This window comes from Scomber japonicus, chromosome 19 (genome assembly GCF_027409825.1).
Source record: "Scomber japonicus isolate fScoJap1 chromosome 19, fScoJap1.pri, whole genome shotgun sequence".
Lineage (NCBI taxonomy): Eukaryota > Metazoa > Chordata > Actinopteri > Scombriformes > Scombridae > Scomber > Scomber japonicus.
Window position 1 is genome coordinate 10892086 of NC_070596.1, and position 24338 is coordinate 10916423.

General features: G+C 38.3%; 1 protein-coding gene across 1 annotated transcript in view; it reads left to right on the forward strand.

Moving 5' to 3' along the window:
- musk (muscle, skeletal, receptor tyrosine kinase) overlaps positions 1-24338 on the forward strand; it is a 36171-nt gene that overhangs the window by 6006 nt on the left and 5827 nt on the right. The window contains exons 2-15 of the mRNA XM_053340552.1: positions 1028-1154; positions 2014-2165; positions 2309-2436; positions 2646-2787; positions 3408-3532; positions 6682-6841; positions 7332-7338; positions 10266-10520; positions 10677-10840; positions 11581-11604; positions 11722-11810; positions 22966-23140; positions 23522-23705; positions 23782-23973. Coding sequence (XP_053196527.1) covers positions 1028-1154; positions 2014-2165; positions 2309-2436; positions 2646-2787; positions 3408-3532; positions 6682-6841; positions 7332-7338; positions 10266-10520; positions 10677-10840; positions 11581-11604; positions 11722-11810; positions 22966-23140; positions 23522-23705; positions 23782-23973 — 1924 coding nt within the window. The remainder of the gene's footprint in view (positions 1-1027; positions 1155-2013; positions 2166-2308; positions 2437-2645; positions 2788-3407; positions 3533-6681; positions 6842-7331; positions 7339-10265; positions 10521-10676; positions 10841-11580; positions 11605-11721; positions 11811-22965; positions 23141-23521; positions 23706-23781; positions 23974-24338) is intronic.

Sequence of the window (24338 nt, forward strand, 5' to 3'; positions counted from 1 at the left end):
TCAGGCTTTGATTTACAGTAGCCCCCTTTTCATCACTCTTCCAAGAGTCAAACAGAAGCAGTGACATGGGATTAAGGGTGGGGATGTGCACTGTTTGTTTTCCAGCTATTGTGAAATCTTCATTTCACAAGAGACAAAACAATTTTCATTTAAACCCTAAGCCTTTCTTTTATCCTCCTTTCTTTCTCTAGTTTACTTCCCAACCCATCCCCTTGTTATTTTTCTTCTCTCCTGTTTTCGATTTTGCCTCTACCTCTTTTCAGTTCATACAAAGTTTAAAGCAACCCTGATGTCTCTGATCTGACTATATAAAAAGTTGCTGCTTCACCCCGTGCTCATCTTTCTTTCCTTTCTTTGTTTTTACTCCCTTGCTAATGTTTTCCTCCTAAATATATTCTGCCAGAAAGAAAAAAAATAAAAATTGGACTATCTTGCCAATACTTAGGTGCTTTCTCTTCTACCCTTGTCTCACTTTGTCTGAATATAATCCCTATTCTCCTTCTTCATGACTGAAACTTGTTACTGTAGCCTACTGTAGGAGTGAAATAAATATATTCTCTTTACTCTGAATTCACTTCACATGAAACAGAATAGGTGGTTCTAATCATTTGTATATTCAGTGTACACAAAATAGGTAATATACCCACTTTTCTTTGAATACAGCCCATCGGTTGAAATAGGATAGTAGAGAACAGCCTGTACATTGTTTAATCACAAGGTTGTCCTTGTTTCAACTTCTTCTTTCTTTCTTTCTTTCTTTCTTTCTTTCTTTCTTCGCCTCTTTCTCATATGATATTGCAAAACCCCTAAAAATGCTTCAGATGTCATTTCTGAAAAGATGCAGCTGTGTACACTTCTCTGAATAAGACTGCATGACACATTTTTCAACCCATTCTAAAATGCCAAACTTGTGCCTTGACAATTTTTCTTATTGCCTGTACAATGACCAAACACTTATTTATCTCATTGGCAGCATTCAATGCAAAATAACAAAGCTGCATGTTTTCTTTGTATGTTCTCTGCCTAGCACCTCGTATCATCACCTTATTAGAAACAGTGGATGTCCTACTGGATCACAATGCCACCTTCATCTGTGAGGTGGAATCACGTCCTCCTGCTGACATCACTTGGATCAAGAATAACCACCCAATAATGTAAGTTAGCAGAGTCTACTCTTGCAGGTTAATTAATGAATATACCTTTATATATCTTTATTTTGGCTAAATATATAATGCATCTTGCTCTTTGTTACGCAGGTATAATATATCACATTATGCATATCTAATGCATTCATGAGATTACCTGCAAATGCTGTGTTGTTTTCTTTGTTTGTTTTTTTTTGGAGTTTCTGTACAGCAGTCAGTGCTCCTTATACTCAAATCAATGACAGCTATCATTGTTATGATTATAAAATGGTAATAAATCAGTAATTGCTGGCTGCTAAACTTTGTCATCACAACACTAACATTAAAAATGGCTAATATCTGTTAAATTACAACATCATAAGGTGTATGGAGTATGGCCATTACAAAACTAACAAAGACAAAATAATTGAACTATTAACGTTAGCTTCTAAGCCACACGGCTACAGCTCAGTGATCAGAAGTCAATAACATTAGCTGCAGATTTTGACCAACAAAAGGTTAACATTAAGATGAACTTGTAAAATATCAGCAGTGTCAACATAAGTTACCAGTTTTGAATACAAATTTGGAATCTTAAAATAACTGATACAATATTGAAAACACTAGCAGCTAGTTTTGACCATCACAAGACCCACATAAGATGGTAAAACCTTACAACAACAACAACACAATGCTAACATCTGCAAAAACTTTTTGAAGACAAATAAACTTTCCCATTGGGTTCAAGTACATGTTTTCCCCTGAAGCACAAACAAACTGGAGAGCATCTTTTGTGGAAAAATGAAACCTCTTCTAGCCATGCATAATTTACTGCTGTATATGGTAAGAAGTTAACTGGTCACTTCATCCTCCTTTTTTGTCCAACCAGGTACTATGACCCGCGGTATATTACCAAGGAGCAGGGACAGATGCTTATCATCCCTCATGCAAAAGAGTCAGACAATGGAGAATACTGCTGCCTTGCCACTAACGGCATTGGAGAACCAGCCAAGAGTTGTGGAGCTCTGCAGCTAAAGATGAGTATGTCTGCTTTCTTTAATGGTTACAGGGCTGGGGTTCCATCCATCTGGATCTACATGATCAGATGTTGCAGTTGGCAACACATTTAGACAAATGGCTAAACCTCTGTTTCTTGCCTCTTGTCTTATGTGCCTCTCCATCAGAGCCACAGATCAAACGCCACCCAACTAATGTAACCCTTTTGGTTGAATCTAAAGCCGTGTTGCCTTGTGTTACCCTTGGCAACCCCAAACCAGATGTCACCTGGCTAAAAGATGATGAGCTTATTAAGGTATGCACTTCTTTACTTGAATGCATAAAACAACAGTAGCAACACAGTTTTGAAAGGTTTCCCAGTGAAATGGAGTCATTCAGAGACTTCCCTTTAGTCTAGTTTAGTTTAGTTGTTAGACCTAGGAAAAACTAGGTTCTAATGAGGTTTAGAATTCAATCATTCAAAGAAAAAGGAATCATTCCAACAAATATTGTCATCTCTCTCAGGTCAGTGATCGTATTACCATTCTCGACTATGGTGCGTTGAAGATTCATAACATACAGAGGGAAGATGCTGGACAGTATCGCTGCGTGGCCAGGAATAGCTTTGGTTTGGCCTTCTCCAAACCTGTCACCATAGAAGTACAGGGTATGTACTCAATAACCACACATATTTTTCATGTTACTATTCCTATATACTTTGTAGATATATCTCTAAAAATATGTACACATGATATGATTTAGACCACTGGTTCTACTCAACAGCCTCAAAAAACATGCTTTATATGGTTTTCTTAGCTTGATACAAAAAAAACAAAACGCATTTCACAAGTCTATTACAAAAAAATAATGCCTTACTTATGGTCTCAGTGATATAAAACATTAAACACTGAATACAGTTCATTTTCATATGCTCTGTGATTGGACTTGAAAGTGTTTTGTATGCAGTACCACACCATTTCAACTACTTTGGCTGATTAGACCTTGGGCCTTTCTCAATACCACGTTTGGACATGTGTACTTGGAAGTTTGGACTTAACAAGTTCGACTCAGAATTATGAACTTTTGATGTGTCCTCGATAAAAAAAACGGGGCATTTGGTCCATACTTGGCTAGATGTGGACAATGAAGAACAATGAGGAAGTAAATCCAATATAAACAAAAACAAAAGGTTAATGGTCTCCATATACTGTATGTACTGTACAACTACTGTATGTGTATTTATGTCTCTATGCACTGTGTCTGCATGTGGTTTGTGTATATTTCCAGCTCCAGCACGTATCCTGCGTGTTCCGAGGGATAAAAGTGTAGTGTATAACAGCCAGATCTCTCTGGAGTGTAACGCCACAGGAAATCCAATCCCCACCATCACCTGGCTGGAAAATGGGGATACTGTAAGTGTTCAGATTCAGTGTGTGTTTGAGTGTGAGTTTAAACAAATCTGAGTTTCTAAGAGGCCATTACTGATAATGTTTTTCTGTTGAATCTCTATGAAGGAATTGGGGAATTCATTGTATCAAAGCATCAATTGATCCCTTTCTGTCTGTGGCTTCTCATAAACACTTGTGATCTCAGCAGGAATATTCTTGTCCCCTTCACAGTGCTTGAGTTTGGCTCAAATGTCAGTCAACACAGCCAACATCAGAGAAATTGTATCACATTGCTGACATTGTGACACGTTGTCAGCTGCAAAGCATCACATAATGGGATAGCTGTGACAATAAGAGACCTAGCCCAATTTCTTCAATCTGCATTCAAATAGCATGACTTTTACACTTTCAAATTGCGTTCAGTAGTGCATACGCCAAAGTCTAATTTTGCAAGCAGGTGATATGCCAGTCCTTTCCAGTGAATTGACCTTAATATAATGTGACTTTCGTTTGTTTTATAATGTGTTCTTTAGCTTATTAAGAGGAGTCAGAGTGATGGATGGCTTGGTTGGCAAAACATTGCAAGAGCAGCCGGATATCTTCAACATCACATTGCCGGACATCTTCAACATCACATTGGACATTTCCACACTCAAATGCATGAGACATTTTTAATGCATTTTACCATTTAAACCATGATCTTTTCCTAACCCATTTCCCTATATACTGCACACAACTGGAAAGGGTAAAGATGTGTTATTTGTATGCCAATGGTGAGACCGCATTGTCAACATGCATTACTGCCTGTTGACTTAGGAAATCTTCATATTCACATACTGTCTGTCTATCCAACAAGCCTTTGTAGTTAGATGTCAAAATATTTTGAGGGTGCCCACATCCCAGAACAACACATACAAGTGTTTTCTGATCTGACGGCCCTTATTTAGCTGTGCCTTCCAAAATTATTACAAATCACTGTTGAAATTTTTTAAAATTATTTTTAGGATATGACAGCGCTATGGTTAAGGTTTGGTTGTGTGTAAGGAAATATCATGGATTAGTTTAAAATAAGTACAGTATTAAGGTCAGGGGAATCATGGTCATAAAAAAAACTAAAAAAACAATGTGGACTCATCCACCTACCCTGACCTCCTCCCTGTGCGAACTTTGCCAGTCTAATAATCCCCTAATAGTTCCCTGATTTCCTCCTTAAACGTAAACACATGTCATTTTGGAGCATTTCCTATCGTGTTCCTTGGGAGGACAAGCTTGTCTCTCTGCTGTCCATGTGGCTCAATTACTTCAAAGCAAATAATTTATTAGTCGTCACATGTCTGACCAAGGGCAAATACTGTAAGGATATTATGAACACAAATTCTCTCTCACACACACACACACACACACACACACACACACACACACACACAGTATACTGTAATTGTAATTGACACATACAAGAAATTACCCACTTTGTCTCTTTATCCTTCACTCTCTCACTCTGTCACACTCCTCTTCAAACACACACACACACACACACACACACACACACACACACACACACTCATAAACACACATGCACACACATACACAAAGCAGTTAATGCGCTCAGTGATTGGCTGTGGGATCAGTGATATAAACAGCAAAGGAATTCTCATTATGGTGACAAAGGATTAAAGAGATTGCCTTCCATTTAGCCAGCATTATCAGCTGTAATTGGGTTGTTTTATAGAGGGAGCGGAAAACCGTGTATCACTGAGGTTCTTAGGGTCTTATGGTGATTAATACTTTGTGGGAAGTGGTGACTCGTGATTTGAAAGCTGTGGCTAGATGTTCCGACAGTCCATCTACAGTGCGTTACAGATTCAGAGAGGACTTAGATCATAAGAAGCACATAGACAAACAACATAACTGAAACAAATTTTGTGATCCAAGTGTCCAGATGTTTTGAGTCCAATAATCTAATAATTATATTCTAACATGTGAGTCATTGTGATGGATTGGATTTATCATGATAACTGTTACAACCACAGGCAATGCTTTTTTGGGACAGAAGAAGACATTACTCATAGCTCATGCCAAGTGCTGAAGAATCTTTTATTTTCCAGAAAGTGCAAGTATGTAACTTTAGTTAAACAAGAGGACCATGTGTGCTTGAACAGCTAAATTCTCCACTTGAGAAAGAACTATGCTCTATTTTAATTGGTGTATGAAAATAAAACCTTTTTTTCCACCTCTGTGACCCCATGTGCTTTTATGGGGCATTGAACAATTATGCTAAAAAACTCAACTTAAAAATTACACTTAACAATACCTCATTGGCTACTGACCTGTACAATGAAGATCTTTAAAATCATGGTTATGAGATTTCACACTTGACCACTTAAAGTTTGTTAAACAAGAATTTTTCCAACAAAACATCAAACATTTTTCACACATGCCACTGCGGGCAGACATAGACCACATAATGTCTGGGTATTTAATAGACTTGGGTGCTAGCTACAATGTGATTACAGGCCCATAATGCTTGTAAATAGTATGCATGTTTGTGTGCTGATTTAAAATGACTGTGGGAGCTGCGTTTCTGGCAGCTTATTGAGGTCATTTATTTCAGCAGGGCTCGATAGAGCACGTCCTAAAAACAGGCAGTGTCAAACACGACTTCAAATATAGACGCGTTGCACAGCAATGCCTTGAGTCTCTCTCTCACACACACACACACACACGCACACACACACACACACACACACACACACACACACACACACACACACACACACACACCTCTTATATCTTATTTTTATATTAAGTGTGAATACAGAATCTAATCTGGCTACATCGGCAGCATGTGAACACCAAGAAATGTTAACATATTTTAAATGATGACACATATTTATACTGTAGTAATGACAAGCACATACAGCGTATACACCAAATTTTATCAACTCAACACCCATGAGGCTACAAAAATAAGCTGCTCTGAACAATTTACAGACAATTAATCAATCCTGTTTCCAGGTGCATTGGTTGTGTGTGCTCTGACACACACAACCAATGCACACCTGACCAGCTCCAGCTGGCAAACAGGAAAGGTTAAGAACAAAGAGAATATTGTAAATAATATATGGCATTTCTTTTCATTCTCTTTGTTTTGTGTCAATGTTATTTTTTTCCAGATCTCAGGCGCATCAGTTGATGAGACCTTGGTGGGAGAGGTGATCCTGTCCGTTCTGAGAGTGACGGTAAATAAGCCAGCTCTGTATACATGTCTGGCCTTCAACAGGCACAGTGCCGGAGCCAACACTGTCAAAGCAACAGCTAGAGTCACTGTCACAGGTGGGGATGTGATTTCTCAATTCCACACTCAAATTTAAAAATTCAGAGTGCCACATTAAAGAAAAAGCTGACAGCTATAGACTGTAGCTCTTGTGTTGCATTTTTTAGGGGGCTGTTACCGCTTTGTCTTGTGTTATGTTAGCTGCCAGTTATATTACTTGTGCTTTGTGTGGCTTCAGCTGTTTTTTGTCTGCCCCATTTGGCTGAAACTCCTCAGCCACACCCACCCTCACACCTACCCCACCTTAAAAATAACATATGCATCCTTTGTTGCCTGACCACACACACTCCTTCCACCTGGTTGTTCTTCAGTCTCCTCACACATAGCTGTAAGTTGGTGAGAGGAGCATCATGGTTCATTTTGTCCTCCTACCAAGACTGACTTTTATTTGTTTACCTCCCTTTCTCTGTCTTTCTCCCTTCTACTCCTCTCTCCTCCTGCTTGTCCTCCTTCAACCAACATCTTCTGGATTTTGCCACTTTCCTGTAGACTGGAGGTAAGAGTAATGGTCTGTGACTAAATATCTATGAAGTGTTCTTTGCTTAATTTCTTTACCTTTTGCTTTCTATTCCTCTCTGACAATATGTGAACACATGTGGAAAACATTATATAATATAGCCTACTATGTGTATACAGTACATTTGCATAAATCTACGATTTACAGTCCATCACTGCAACAATTCGTTTATACAGAAGAGTTCCAAGAACCTTAAATCTGAATAATTACACACCCCATTGTCTGTCACTATATTTTATGTGGGCACTATAACCGTCTGTGTTTGCACTGTGTTTGAAGAGGCTAAGTGATGTTTCGTCCTTTGGGTGTGCTGAAGCTTATATAAATTTTAGCTATGTCAATAAACCTGTTATTAAGAAAGGGAGCCGGTCTCAGTCACCCATATGGTGTGAGTTGACGTTGAACTTTGCTGAACCGTAACACAACCCCAGTTACCACATGTGGACCATGTATTGTAACTACAGAGAGGCAGAGGGGATAAAAGTGAGACAGAGGTAGGTAGGACCATGCTGCTCTGGATGGGGGCATTGTCATCCTGGATGATACCACTCCCATCAGGATAGTTTGACCACTTTTTCTGATCCACTAAATTCTCAAATTCATGTGCATTAATCTTTGTAATAAGTGGTTCATGCACTCCAACCCTACTAAAATATCTCTCTCTATGTAACTGTCACTGGACTGTTCTTGCTCATGGTCTGATTATATCCTGGATTGACATTCTCAGTCACCTGAGGAAGAGTTGTTCTTCTGTTTTTCCTTACATATTGCAGTAATGCATGAGCATCACGTGTCATCAAATATGTGTTGTTGACAACAATATCTGACCTTGTTTACTGATGTCTTTCCTGTAGATCTAAATGCAGATGTCACTTTAGTTTCTGTTCCTTATGAAACAGCAGCCAGTTGAGCAGTCTTTATGACTCAAGCTCCTGCCATCCATGCCCCAACAATCAACTTTCTTCTAAACTCACTTAAATCTTTTCCTCTTGCTATCTTGGAACAAAATCAGAATCAGCTGGGCCTGCTTTGCATTTTCATACATGCCACAGAGCACAGAGGCATCTGTATTTGTTATGTTTTTCCACTCATTTCTTCAAGTTTTTCCTTTAATTTGTCACTAGTCTGTATTTTGCAGATCTGATCAGAGTTTCTGAGGTGAAAATGAAGAAAGAGAGAGTGGATTGTCGACATAGGTTAGATGGTTGGATGTTACATGATTTGTAAACTCATGACCACATCTGGACCATATATTGATCGTATGTAGAAACAGAGAGTGTCATGAGGAAGGTAGATTTACAGCTTAGCTTTAAGTGTAATGAACTGAAGCATCAGCCTCCCCCAGGAGGCGACATCTGGAGTTTGTCAGTGTTACTGTGCAGACATTAGAAGAGAAAACTGGAGTGAAGGCTGTCAGACAGGCAGATAGACAGACAGTCAGTCAGGCAGGCAGAAAGACCAAATATGTGCAGCAAATGTGGAACAAATGTGGAAGCTTAAGAGCCAAAAAACAAGCAGGCAGGCAGACTGGAAAACAGATAGCAGGAACAGTGGGAGTCAGGTACACTGACATACAGGTTTACTGCATGTACAACTGATCTGTTCAATCTAGGGGCAGCAATGACATCCAAGAGGCAAGCAGGCAGGATGTAATTTCATAAGAGCCTTCTGCAAGCTTATTCATGATCAACATCTGGATGATGTTAAAAAATATATTTCAGGGACTGCTGCTGTACACTAGCATTTTGGCTAACCCAGGTAACTTTACGTTTGCTAAATGTTGATTAATGTACATTGTCCTTTTTCAAATAAAATTAAAATATAAATAAAATTAAAACAAATTGAAGTTGAAAGACCACTTATTACTTTTTAGAACACATATGAATTAACTTTCTTCTCCATGTGGTTAGAGGTACCTACTGTAAATGTCAGTGGCTAACATACTGTGTTTAAAATAAGATAAGATATTCCTTTATTAGTTCCACAATTGTAATATAATGGGAAATTCTATAGGACGTAGCCAAACAGATTTAATGGACACTTCATACAATTGTCGGCCTTCCTTAAAAACTCGTCCACTATATGCAAGTCAGTGATTAAGCATGATAAGTAATCTAACTTTTGATATGTTGCTCATGCTTCCTATCACACAAAAACGATCATCTAACTTGACTTTCTCACATCATGGCTATACTCATACCTGCTTGTTGTCTGTACAAATCAAACCAACAACAAAAATATTAGCCATACAACGTCATAGCAGAGTTCCCCAAAAAATGACAGTAACATATTAGTAATCTTAATAATTTCACATAAATGATTTACTTACTAATGCCTTTCTCTCTCTGCATGAGACACTTACGTCCTGTTTACACCTAGCATTAAAATGTGTCTTGGATGATCTGGTCACAAGTGGCTAGTGCTAAATACAAGTGTAAATGACTACCAAGATGCATTGTGATCCAATCACTCAAACCACTTGCTGAGGTGGGCTGAGCCGCATTAGACCACATATCTTTTGTAGTATAAACGCTAATGCGTCCTGATGCATACCCAGTAAGGACCTAACTGCATTAGACAGCTTTGCAAAACAAATGTTTTCTAGCAGTACACTCATTTATTCCACTTATAAAGTCAATATCAAGGTCTTTTGAATTACAATCTGTATTGTATTGTTGACAGTGAAGGACTGAGGGCAGCTAAATTATGCTCATCTTTGTGCTTTGAATGTTGATAATCAAATGACTTAAAAACATGAGATAGGAAGAGAGTACAAAGGGGTATACAGAAAGAAAGGTTGATATACAAAGGAAGGAATTATAGACATGCAATTCTTTTATTTATTGATGAGTCAAACATTACGTTTAATGTGTGAATATTAATCTATGGATGCCTTCTTCCAGCAGACTCTACCAGGGCTACTGCAGTGCATATCGAGGAGACGTGTGCCGCACCATTCTGCGAGATGATTCACTCGTTTTCTTTAACACCTCCCTCCCGGACCCTGAGGGCACACAGGAGTACCTGGTTCAGAGTTGGTGGACAGAGCTAGAAGGACTCAGTATGCTTTGTAGTTCTGAAGTACGCTCACTGATCTGCCACACTTCCTTCCCCGACTGCAACCTGTCAGGATTAGGACCTGCACCTAAACCTGTCTGCAGGTAGCATATGTTTCTCTTTGTACTTCTCACTTGTTCACTTAGCTAACGGTAACTGAATAGAGGGTCTCTTGAAAAAACAAATGATGGGTTTCAAAAAAGAATGAAACAATTAAATGGTTATCATTTGTGTTTTGTATTTTTTCCCTTTCACATCAGGGAACATTGCCTTGCAGTGAAGGAGCTGTACTGCCAAAAGGATTGGTTATTACTACTTGAGGGCAGCAGTGCAGGCCAGCCTGGGCCCAGTATGCTGCCCAACTGTCAGGCGTTACCAAGCCTTCTCACAGACCCTAATGCTTGTACACATGTCCCTTTTGTCGGTAAGATATCCTTTAATACCCCTTGCTGGAATGGAAAAATAGAAGCATAATAATAAATGTCACCTCTTGTTTTTTTTTTTCTTGGCTTAATTGGTAGATATAATGTTAAACAGTGGTACAGAAGAAGAACAAAAAAAATCCAATGTCTCAATCAGAATCACTTTATTTAACCAAGTATGTAACACATACAAGGAATTTGACTACATGTACAACATGTAACACGTGACAAATATTTAAGCCTGAGTAATGTTTCCGTGAAAGACACAAACAGATTTAAGTATTCAACTTCAGACTGACTTCATGTTATGTCTTGCATGTTTTAGTTTAATGTCTTTAATGTCTAGAATCTGTTAACTCTAAGATTATTCAATTCTGTACTGCAGAAACAGCTTGAGCATGAGAAAGAAAATGGAGCATATTTGAAAGAAAAACATGAGTTTGCTTGGTGCAGTTACTTGTGTGCTAAGGAGCCAAATAACGACTGGCCTGCTACACTACGGGTCACTGATACTGATGAGGTCATTAAAAGAGTGCAGCTGGACTGAGCCAAAATATACAGCTGTAGGTGTGTGTGTGTGTGTGTGTGTGTGTGTGTGTGTGTGTGTGTGATCTAGGCATAGTAGTTTTTGTTTGCTCTGTAATATGTGTGATATATTTTTTCTACATTTTTGATTAATAACTGTGCTTCCTCTTAATATTTACTATATATAATATTTAATCTTTATTTTTCCTTATTTCAGATATCAAGAAAGATCAAGTTACAAGTAAGTGTTACAAGTGAAGTTAATGTTTGGATTTATCAATGTAAACTGTACTGTTCATCCAGTTAACAATAACAATCAGAGTGATGAAAAACAATCCATATTGTTTGGTCTCCACAGCAACTTGTTACATTGACAGAGGGCGTTTCTACCAGGGCAGCATAAATGTGACGAGGTCTGGGAAACCATGTCAGCCGTGGAGCGAGCAGGTACTGTGTGTGTGTGTACAGTATGCTATACATCACTGCAAAGGTTCATTGTTTAATGTATCAACTAAATGGTCATATAAATAGATTACTGAGTAAACTGCATTTAGTCACACTAAAGCAAGATGATGGCTGATTGATATGCATTTAGGATTTTATCAAAAAGGTTTTTAATGGTTCTTCTAACTCCAAAAAGACAGAAAATATCTGCAACCTAACTTCGTGATGCATACATAACGTTTATCGTCACAACGAGAGTGTGGAATTTGTTTAAAAATTGTATTACTTGCTTTTGGGAGTGTCCTCATCTCAATTACAGCTCCATTATTGTGTCAGATTTGGGGTGTTAGTCAGATGTGTAATTATTCTGAGTGAACTCATTGCCCATTACAACAAAGTAAATTGACTTACAACTTCAACTTGGAAAAAAATACTTGAACTCTGTTCAATTAAGTTTAGAAAATATGTCAACTTTATATGTCACCGGCATGTGCCCGTAATATATGACGTCATGGTCTTATGAAGCGCAGTGTTGCACACTCTGAAATCCATCAAAGAAGTTGGCCACCATCTTCTGCAGAGCTGGAACCAAACCATTGTTATCAAGTAAGTACATCTAAATTTAATCTAATTAATTCATCAGAAAAAAACTATGCAACTTAATCATTTAGTCTCTGTCTCAGACAGCTTTTGATGCATATTAAGGTTAGGGTTAGGGTTAGTCATGTTTAGTTCATTTTGCTGTTGTGAATATATCACCATGTCAGTGAGCTAGCTAGCTAGGTTGTAAAATGTGCTTAGCTAACATCACTCACTACACATTTGATCTGATTAGAGATGACTGGTTAGTAGAGATTAGTGGATGTAATGTGTTTATAATTAATAATTAATTAACTGAATTTTCTCATTGGGTATCTAGCTGTCCATCAGATGTAATATGTTCACATGATAGGCTGATCACACAAACAGCTCCTCCTCTCCTCCATTCCCCTGCAGTGCACTCATTTGCGCCTCTCTTGCTCCATTTCTACGTCTGAGAGCAACTCAATCTCAGTCTAAAGAAGTTGTTTAAAACATACCAGGTCGATGCTCATTTGTTAACATGGCAATGTTGTTGAATTTATTTTGTCAAATAAACATCTAGCTTACAATAATCTGTGTACAGCGATAGCAGCTGCTTGAAGGTGGCTGTTTTCTCCTACATGATCAGAAGGGAAGGGGAGGGGCAGTGTTAAGTTTGTTGCAATCTGCAACCTCACCACTAGATGCCACTGAATCCTACACACTGGACATTTAAAGTGCCTTTATAATTGTTGATATCTGTTTCTTTTAAAGGCCAAGCCGCCCCCAACACGCACCACTAAAAGGTAATGTACAATTGAAGTTTTCCAAGTTTTCCATTCATTCTTATTTATTTTGCTTGGATAAAGACTCATTAGTACATTAATTGTGTTACTATCTTGCTGTTTCTAGCACTTCTGTTTCTGGTCTGTCCTTCGAATGAAAAGACAGCTCCCATAATCAGTTTTGCTTCTGTTTTTGCAATGTAATCAGTTGTCATTCAATTGAGTTTCATGATCGAGTAGGTCCATTTTCCAACAAACTGAACAGTGTCTACATGTCTGGATAATGAAATCTGATTGGGGAACCATTTCTTTTTTTAGAAAATAGTACTTATTTTACTGTGTTTTGTGCTGCTAAGTTAATATGTTTATTTCTTTCTGAACAGAATCACTTTAGTACAGTGTGTGGCCACTGCCCCTCGATGAGGTGGTCCTGCAAGTGCTATAATTTCAACTCCCCCAGCTAAAGTACACTAATTGTCCATTACAAAGTGAAGCACTGTCATCAAGCAAGGAACTCTCCTCTTCCCTCTGTCTATGCAGACTGTGTTTACTCCTTCTGGTCTGAATCATCTCTGAAAAAACATTTAAGTAGAGACTATAGTCAAACCTATTCAAAGTGGGTGACCTTAAAGTTAAATTGTGAACTGTGCAATTTCTCAGAGACTTACACAATATTTTGTGTATCTTAAAATACACAAACACATTATGGAAACTGTGAAATGTCCTTTTAAAGACTAAAATTTACCATCCAGTGTATACATATGGATTAAATTGATGTAATGTCAATGCACTAAAATTAGTCACTTCTTCATATATAAATATATATATATATATATATATAGATGAGGAAGAATCCTTCTACATTCTTGAAGATGTGTGAGGTAAGCAGCAAAATGTCATTCAAGAGGACAAGCTCACAATGAGCAGGGTTGAACTTGTCATTCCATGCGTCCTCCGCGTGTATGCACCATATGGCAAACCATCTCTAAAGTACACGTTTGTTTTTGCATGAAGCCATCAGATCCCGAAGAGGATGTCATCAAGGGAATGCCGATTGGAGTCCTTTAAACTGTTGAAGATGTGAAGGAACCCACTCTAGATTCCTACAGTGATGTCGCCCTTGTGATTGAGAGGAAGATTATCATATGTCATCTGGGTGATGTACCCAATGCTTTTGTGAATCAGATGGGATTGCCGAACATGCTGAACCCTGATTATCCAAAAGACTTGGGAATTGGGTTGTGCACTCAAAGGGTCCACACCCTGAAGAACAAATTGCTCAGTTAGAGAGATGGTGTGGAAAGAGTCTTGAGGAAAGCTCTCATTTTTTCCATTTTTCCATTGCAATAGTAAGAAGAAAAGATAGGTGTAGACCTTCTGTGGGTCACACCAGTTTATTGAATGTTTTCATGTTCTGACTGATCTCTGTTGCTTTATTTGGAGGAAATGTGTCTGTGATATACTAATTTTGTGTTGTAGAGCAACTATGAACAGAGTGGACATTTGAGTAATGTTTGAAGTATGTTTAGACATTTGAGCAAGATGCTGTTAGATATACACTCTGCATTTTACTCAGTAGTAATAAGCTTGACACGTGACATATAGACATAACTCATGACTTGACTAAGTCAAGTTGAGTTTCTTTTTTTTTTTACAGTGCAGCAGCTAGCAACCTAATATGTCATTCAGAATCATCAGAAGATAAATATGGAATGAGTTGGAATATCAGAGCAATTGTTGAACAGTTAATGACATTTAATGGAGTTGATGGCAAGACTGGTAAACCAGAAAACGATAACAGTGTATCTGATTTGTGTGTGTGGATGTTCAGTTTTGTATAAAACATTCCTGATCTCTTCTCAGAAATAGAAAAAAAACATATAAAAGTGCTTACATGTGCAAACACACACAGACACACACACACACTCCCTGTGGCCCTAAAGCCCCTTTATGTTTTTATGGCTGTGCTCAGTGAGAAGGTCTGTTAGGGTGAACAGTTACTGCTCTCCTGTGCAGTGTGTGTGTGTGAGTGTGTGCCAGGTCAGCAAAGAGGGAGGGACTCATGATGTCACATCCTGCCTCTGGAAGCAATTAGCGTTCACACGCATATGCTGCACAGACTCCATCACCAACACACACACACACACACATTAGTGTTCACTCACTAATATATGTGAAATCAAGAGAACATTTGCTCTCTAATGCTATTCACAAGCAATAGCACATTCTCTTTCTTTTATCCCCTTTTCTCTCTCTTTTTTACACTTTGAGTTGACAAATACATTTTTTTGTCTCCTTAATACACACCCAAAGCCATGTGCACATGAGAGCACTTATGGTAATGACTGAAAGTGATACTACAACTAACATCCTCTCTCATTGAGATGGAAAGATGTACGGACATGTACACAAAAATGCATTGTCTTTGTACACCAGGAGGATTATTATCAGCTTCATCACCCTGTCTCTTTCGACAAACACAAGCTGAGAACTTGTGACATGATTTACTGTAGTGTCTCCTTCTATACTGATATGGCGCTTTGTTCCTGTCTTTATTGAGGAGCGTGTACTAGAGCATTATTTATTGATTTCACATTCAGATTTTGTAATTATTTACCTCAAACTCTGCCATCGCAGTCAAATAACCCCTACTTATGCTTTGCTCTGCTTCTGCTCATACTGTATGCTTGAAATCCTATACTTATCTGCACAGATTTCCTGCTCCAGCTTCAACCTGTCTCCCCACACTAAGGCTGCTTTCTCTGCTCATGAAAAGTCTGTTCTCAGATTTATGCTTTGCTCTTGAATTGAATCTTGTACAATAACCCTGTCAAAATTCTCAACTAATAGAAGGCAAGGTGTATTGTTGACCAATGAAATGATCCCTGCCTCCTCACAGGAGTGTTCGTCTTATTTCTTTAGAGCGTTCCGTACGGGCAGTTACAATTTAACTGGGTTCCTCCACTCCCGCCCTCCTGGGCTTTATTAAATGCACTTCTTTTGCCTTCTTATACAACTTTCAGAATAAAGGGACAGTTAAATACCAGCACCCGTATATTTTATTCTACTATAATAGCCATATTTAATAGTAGCCATATAGCACATTGGCCTCCTGTCAGTCTGCTTGAAGAGAAAATGACATCACCTTCATGACTCAGGAGTGGGAGTGTAGTGAAAAGTCACATTTTTAATTTTAATAGCACTAGTAATTTCTTCAAATCAAATTGATAAAGTCATATTTGCACACCCATTAATGATATGCTTGGCTTCCAAGTGTTGTACATTATGTTAATACTGTTGCTAGGCAACTAACAACAACACGGCTGTGTTTCTTTTTTTTCATCTTCTGTATTTTAGTGTTAAGTAATGGGTAAAGTAACAGCAGCAAAAGTAAATCAACATAAAGTGTCTTAGTAAGGTGTTGGGCCACCACAACAACTGGAATACCAGATATTCCCTCATTTGGTGTTTTGATGATGGTGATGGAGAGCACTGTCTAAAATTTAAGTCCAAAATCTCCCATAGGTGTTCAATGAGGTTGAGATCTGGTGACTGCAAAGGCCATTGCATAAGATTCACATAATTTTCATACTGTCAAGCAATTCAGTGACCCCTCTTGCCCTATGGATGGTATCCTGGAAGAGACCACTCGAAGCAGGATAGAAATGTTTCATCATGGGATAAAGGTGATCACAACAATTTTGTATTAATTTGTAGTGACCCTTCCATCTAAGGGGACAAGTGAACCAAACCAAAAAAAAGCCGTCCACAGCATAACAAAGCTACCGGGTGTCAATCATTCAGGCCTGTACCGTTCTCGTGGTGTACACCACACATGTGCTAGACCACTTGTTGAGAATGTGAAGGATGACTCATCTAACTATATAATTGTCTCCTCTATGTTTTTTATTATATGTAGCTATTTTAGTAAAAAGTACAGGAACTGGTATATATATGAACTGTCCTTTTATTCAGAAACACAGTTTAAGAATAACCGCTATTAAGAAATAAAGCAAATGAAATGACATTTCATTCATCAGCTCTACACCTGGTCTTCTATTGGTTGGTGGATATTCACAAGGTTGTTGCACAAAAAATACAAGAGTAGAACAGAAGTCTGAAAGCAGACACTTGAAATGTATATATTATCCTGGGCTCTAAACACCTAAACTAACATTTTAAACCTGAAACAAAATATAATCAGATTATTCTAAAATGTCAGACTCACATAATAAACTCCAGTAATAGATTCATGGTGCCAATGTGTTGTCTAAAGTAGGGATTTACAGTTGCTAAGAAAATACAGTGACATTCGGGAGAAAATAGTATGTGCCGCTTCTAAGAAAAGACTGGAATTTTGTGATATGATGTGCAGGCCAAACATAAGTTAAAAGGTAGGCTGTTAAACATGATGGAATTACTTTGATGATTATGTTTAAGTTCCTGGCCAGCACCAAAGCTTTCATTTAGTCTTTGTAAGTATAATGATAGCGTTGATTGGGATAATGTTTACTGGAAATGTTTTCCTTAAGGGAGCTGATGGTGAAATGATGGTGAACTGTGAAGCTGATTGCATCATTTTCATTCTGAGTTCAAAAGGCCTATATGTTTACACTAAATGAGGTAGACCCAGAAGGTTGAGGTAGACCCAGAAAGTTAAAATCAACTTACTTTTTACTTGGGAATATGTGTTTCACAAATACTAATGAATAGCTAAACATTACACATTATGAAAATTCATTAATAAAAGTTATAGAAAGAAAATGATTTCTAGAGAGACTACCATTTTTTGAATGGGAGTCAGTTGGAGCAATTGATTTTTTGGAACCAGCATCTTGTTGCCACCAGTGGCACTGCACTTTAAGCCATGCTTGGTTGAAACCCATGGTTGCAATAGACAACTGGAAGAGGAAAAAAATATACATGTGTGAGTTATATGTAATATTATACGTTTCTAATGTATAGGCTCTTTATGAATGTCACATACTTAAATTTTCCTTCTAATATATATTTTGTTGAATCCATGACACTGTCATTACTGGTGATGGATTTACAGTTGAAACCCAGTGGTGGTGCAGGGCAAATATTACAGAGGAAGCTTGTCACCTTGGTTTGGAGATCATATTGCAATATGATCATATGGAGATATCATAGTTGCTTTCACAAACCAGAATGAACTAGTGCTGTTCCTTTGGTAACTCTTCTCATTCGTGCTTATGTCCCATTTGTTAGGAACAATAGCATTTGCACGGCTTTTGTGGACTACAAAACAACATACGGTGCTATTTATTTTCTCTCTCCAAATACTGCACAACAACATGTGCAAACTTCTCACAGCCATAGGCACTGGTTATTAGTAACAGAGGAATTATGTGCATACTGCTATGAGGGGACATCTCCAAAAATACAACTGCAATCCGCAAGAATTGGCAGTAGTACATATCTACGTACTGCATATGATGAAGTGAACGTTGTTTCTGTGTGGTATCCAAGTGATGCAACTGAGACGACTAAGTAATCATGTTCCCTAGAACATATAGAATTATCAGGGTTTCCCCCAGTGTATTATAAGCCTGGCGGCCCGCCAGTAAAATACCAGTAAAAAAGTTGAAAGCGCAATGGCGACAACTTATGGTCAACACATGGCGGGTCTGAGGTCAGGTGTCTTTTTCAGCAGCTAATACCCTACATGCAACCTAGGCTACTTGATTTTTCTTCCGAAGTCAGAAGATGGAGACGTTGAACCCGCTGGTTCACCTGTTGACCAGGAGTGCCACAGTGTGAAGTTGGCTGAGCTCATCCACTGCAGTGCCAGAGCAGCCTTCTCCGTCGGATTTAATCAAAATTGGTCCGTGGACCCGAAATTCAGCGGATGGCTGCACCTGACCAAGTATGCTAAGTTTTGTTTTGTACTACGTGAAAATATTAACAATATTAAGTGCTCTAATTTCACATTGGTTTAGTAGTAAAACGCTGCTATTAAATTCAGCGTTAGATAAGCTTTGGCGGTACCTGTTTTAATAAAGTCAAAGAACAGGATAATACACTGTGATTATTTTGTTTTCACTTCTCTGCTAGCAGTTTATGTAGGTATACATTTTCCTCATATCAGATATGTGATTATTTTTCAATAGATCAAGAAACAAGCTGCAAGGGAAAAGCCTTGCTGCCTGCCTGAGGATCAAAATAAATGGACCCCGTGGCTGAGATGGACTACCAGAAAGCGCTGGAAGTCTTCTTTGAGAGATCCAGAAGGATGACATGTAGTGCTCCAACATGTAATGTGCCACAAAAAGTAGGAGAGGCCAAATGATACATACCTCTTAATATCAGTGAGCCTCTGTCCCCCTTGGCTTTAGAGTGATCAGTCTGAATCTCTTGGTTGATTTTTGAGGGTTTTTTTTCATTTATTGTTATTTATTTTACAATGTGACAAGCATTACAAGGCCTGTATTAAGATTTACGTGCCATCAAGATTTTACTTTAAGTTATTAAGTGCAAACATTTATTTATTTTAATTGTATTTTTTGTATTAAAACATTGGTGTTGAAGAGTACTATAGTTGGTGCTTAATTATTGTCAATAAATGTCTTATAATAACACATGATTACATTGATTATTACAGTCATTTTTTCAAATTTCCAGTCAACTTTTAACAGGAACAGACTTCACAGATATCTAAAGACATAATAATACAGTCAATAAACTTGAATTAGAAACAGAAAACTAAGGCACCTTTTCCATATCAGGTATCATGAATCTATACAAGTTTCCTCCACTAGGTGGCACACTAAGACCACAAATGAATCTGGATGACTACAGAGCATGAACATAGCCAGACTTGTGGAATTCAGTGCTTCAACTTGAGCCAGCTGCGTACACACAGTTGTTGCCATCGCAGAAATCGCAGAAAATCACACATTTAAGGGCAAATTGTGCACTTCCTGTTGCATTCAGGTCAGTGGTGTCAGCACGTGATTTAATTGAGTTTTGGTTTGATCTTTCTATGACATTCCTATTAGGTGTAGTGGCCATTTTGTTTCTAGGTGGTGCTAGAGAGCTTGACGTTGTTTGTTTTTTTCATTTTATCGAATTTTTCGCCGGACCTGATGTGCTGTGTGAAAGCAGCACTCTAGTGGACTTTCGCCCAACTTACTTATAGATATAAATTTGAAAAACTTACCTTTTCAGTGATTCGGTTTCTCTCCACTTGTTGCTGTATAGAAAATGGAGACTTTCCCACTATTGTCTCCTTCTTCTTCTACTTGGCATCCAACTTATTCACGCTTTAGCGCCACCTTCTGCTCCGGAATGGTTAATGACACTTCCTGGCGACATTTAGATGTATCCCATTTCCGGTAGAGACTAAACTCAATTACATTGAGTTTGTTTTTTTAATTCAATCAATTTCAATCAACATGAAAGAAACTAGTACATTCAACATTCTCTATGACTAAATCATGTTCACAAGCATGAATATAAGAATATAAATGAATTGTGTTGCATTTACTAACATCATTTTTGTAAATTCAAAGACCAGATAGTTCCTTTTTTCAGTGTAGCTTTCACCTGCTTAACTGGTCCATTGGAATCACAGGATGAGAAGCTGATCCTAAGACTTTGCACAGTCAGTGTTGTATTCATAAAATCTGTAGCACAGGAACACTGAGTGATGCCTCAGTTCAAAGTCATCATTCACCCTCTATGCATCACAGAGCAGATGTTTTTTAGGAAAATGTTTTTATAAAGCCTATAAAATTCTGAGTTCTGAAGGAAATGAGAACAAAACTCTGATGTTCCATACACCATATGTTACCCTCCATGGTAAAATCAAATTTATGTTCAGCACATTTGTATCCTGTAGTTACGGATTAGATGTACTGTGACTATAGTGCCCCATTTTTCGCTGAGTTATAGGGAAATACCACAACCAAACTTTGATTCAGTCTTGTTGCACAGTCTTATGAGCACATTTCTAATGAATTAAGTATGCCCTTACATCATACTGTCATCCTGATAATATGCTTAATGAGTCAGAGTCAGTCACACGACTGTTGTGTTTGTCATAAGAAGTCCATCAAATGAAGTCACCATCATGACTGCCAATTGTGAATCAAAAAAGGCTGTTAAACATTTATTTATACATCTCTTAATCTTTAATCACTGTAAGGGTATTAATCATCATATTAATATTACACCTATAATAAATTCACATACACTTGTAAAGCAGTCTATTACATCTACTTCAATTATTTATATGTACACTAATTTAGTCATCAATTTATGCTGGCAGTTTTTATCGATATATTCTGATGACTGCAACTCTGTTTTAGACATGAAAACATTCAGTGAGCATGTGGTGTTTTAATGAGCATGCCCTCCCCCAGAAAACAGCAGCATTAGTCATTAATTTAAGCACTTAAAGTACCTTTTGTTTTTCCCTGTGAAGCAACCTCTTGGAGTAATTAGAATAATGACTGTTCTCTAAGCAATGGCGGAAGTGGTGATATGTTGTTAAAGTGCTTCTAAACATCTTTAGAGAGGAGATTAGGATAGATGATTGGGTGTACACAGAGTTGGCCTTTGACTGCTCTCATCCTGTTTCCTAACAACAGTTAATGTTGCTTTATTTTAATGATGACCGAAGCCTTTCTATTTAGGCTAACAAAAAGATGCATAAAGAAACTAAAATATTTCAGAGATGACTGGTTATCATTTATTGTCCATCACAATCTCAACAAGAGTGCTGCACTTTCAGCAGCACACCACTCTCCTCTTTTTATTGTCCTTTCTCTCTTTTTCTTTGATTTTGCCCCCTGGGGACTTGCAACATATGACACTAACTTAACCAACTCTTCAATATAAAGGTGGCAGATCAGAAAAAGTACATCTTGTGGTGCATGTATGTTGTTTGGGAAAGACTGACGACAGGTGTGTCACATCAGAAAATGCTCACATGGGTTATTTTGGAAGTCAGTGACTTGTTGTTCTTAACATTCCTGGCACCAGTGGACCACTAATTCTCAAATGCATTCAGCTATAGCAGCCCTTTTGTTGAACCCAACCTTTTTAGCTCATAACTTCATATCTCCTGGGATAAGTTGGACCACTGCTTACGACACATGAAGACACCAGATGTTCAATATTTGAGTTGGCACTCTAGATTGCAGAAACAAACATACAGCCCTTAACATCCCTCACCAAAGAACATTTTACAGCATCTGCAGTTATTAAACTTTAACCGTGTAACCTTACCGGAGATCCTAAACAAGGTCTTGGAAAAATGTAATAAGTTATTTTGCAAGGCCATCTTTAATTTTAGATTTGATGTGAGACTAAAGCATTTCCTAGAAAAGCCTGTTAGAGCTCTTGAACAATTCCAGGAAAAAATACAGACATAAATTTATTGATTAGATTTTATTTATCCCGTAAGACAAGTCAGTTTGCTTTTTATTCCCCTCCAGATCACAGGGACAACAACAGAGCATAACAGATTGTGTTACTCAAAAACACAATAATCTAAACCATTTGAATATTTGTCCTCATATACATATAGTTCTCTGTTTTTATCACTTTTCTTGAAGTATTCCAGATGTTTATTGCTTGCTTTTATGGCTTCATAGCAACTTCTGCAATCATGAGCGCATGTAGTTTTAGCATGAGTTGTCACATTGGGAATCCTTCCCTTCATCCTGCCAGTGTTAGCTTTAGCAGTGTTAGCAGTGTAACGTTTTAAAGCTGTGACTAAAAACAGCATCTATGGGGCCGTGCTCTTTGAGCAACTGAGATCCTTAATATATCTTGTCCTATAGGTTCCTCACCAGCACCGCCTGTCTGTTGATGTCATCCCAGAGTTGAAGAACTCAGGCAACCACTGCAGGAACCCAGGAGGAATCAGTGACAAGCCCTGGTGTTACACCACAAATCCCAATATACTCTGGGAGTACTGTGCTGTGCCACAGTGTGGGCAGGCGAGCACTGAAGCAGGTACTGCCTTGTGCTGTCTATATTATAATATTTGAGTTAGGAATTGTTTCCAATTCCTGGCTCAAATCCACTCACCAAAGAGAATGTGTAGCACACTAACATTACATTACTAGCTACAGTCAAGAGATTTAGACACTCACCATATGGGATGCTGTTTCAGAAATATTACCTTTTGCTTACCAATTATTTTTTGATCGATTATACCCACTAAGCTCCATATTAATATAACAATAGAAATAAATGATTGATTCTTGTGAAAATTTAATAATTTAGATTTTTTCCCCGCTAAAATCAAGATATGTTTCTAGATTACATCTTATAATTACGCATTCACAGTAAAGCATCTTGTTTCATACTGTCTCTTTGTTGGCTATGTGTCAGTGATGAAACCAGAGCCACCAGGCCCCGGTCAGCCACCCCCTGTCCCTCCCGTGTCCACAGCGTCGCCAGCTTACTCCATGTCTGTCATTGTTATCATCCTGACTGCTCTTGCCGCAACAGTCTTCTTCACCATTACCATCCTTGCCTGCCGACGATGCAGGAAACAGTGGAAGAACAAGCAGAGGTAAAAGAGAGAGGAGAGACTCTGTCTTTCTGCCATTTGCTCTACATTATTGCTTACTCTGTCTTTCTGTCCACAGAGTAATGGAGACCCCGACACTCACTGCTCTTCCATCAGAGCTCCTGCTGGATCGTCTCCACCCAAACCCCATGTACCAGCGGGTTCCCCTGCTGCTAAACTCCAAACTGCTGGCCCTTGAGTACCCTCGAAATAACATCCAATATGTTAGAGATATCGGCGAGGGAGCCTTTGGACGGGTTTTCCAAGCTAGGTAAGAGAGGGAGATGAAGCAGAGGCAAAAAGCTGTTAAAGGTAAAAGAGACTAACTATATATCTATCCAACTGGACAAATAGAGGAGAGAAGAATGTATGGGGTTAGAAATGATACACAGAGAGAAAGAAAGGCAGCTGGAATAGCCTCCTGCCCCAAACGAGTAAGAAGTTGTAGTGGATGGGAAGCCTGCTTGCAGTATTATTTTACATCTACTAATATTTAATATTGCTGTGTCACCATCATAATCACTGCTAGGGGCTAATATGATGATGTGGATAATTCTCAGGCAGATGAAGAGAGAGGGGTGAGACAGGATTCAGAGAGAGAGGGGGGGGGGCAGAGTGACTAAACAAAGACACCGG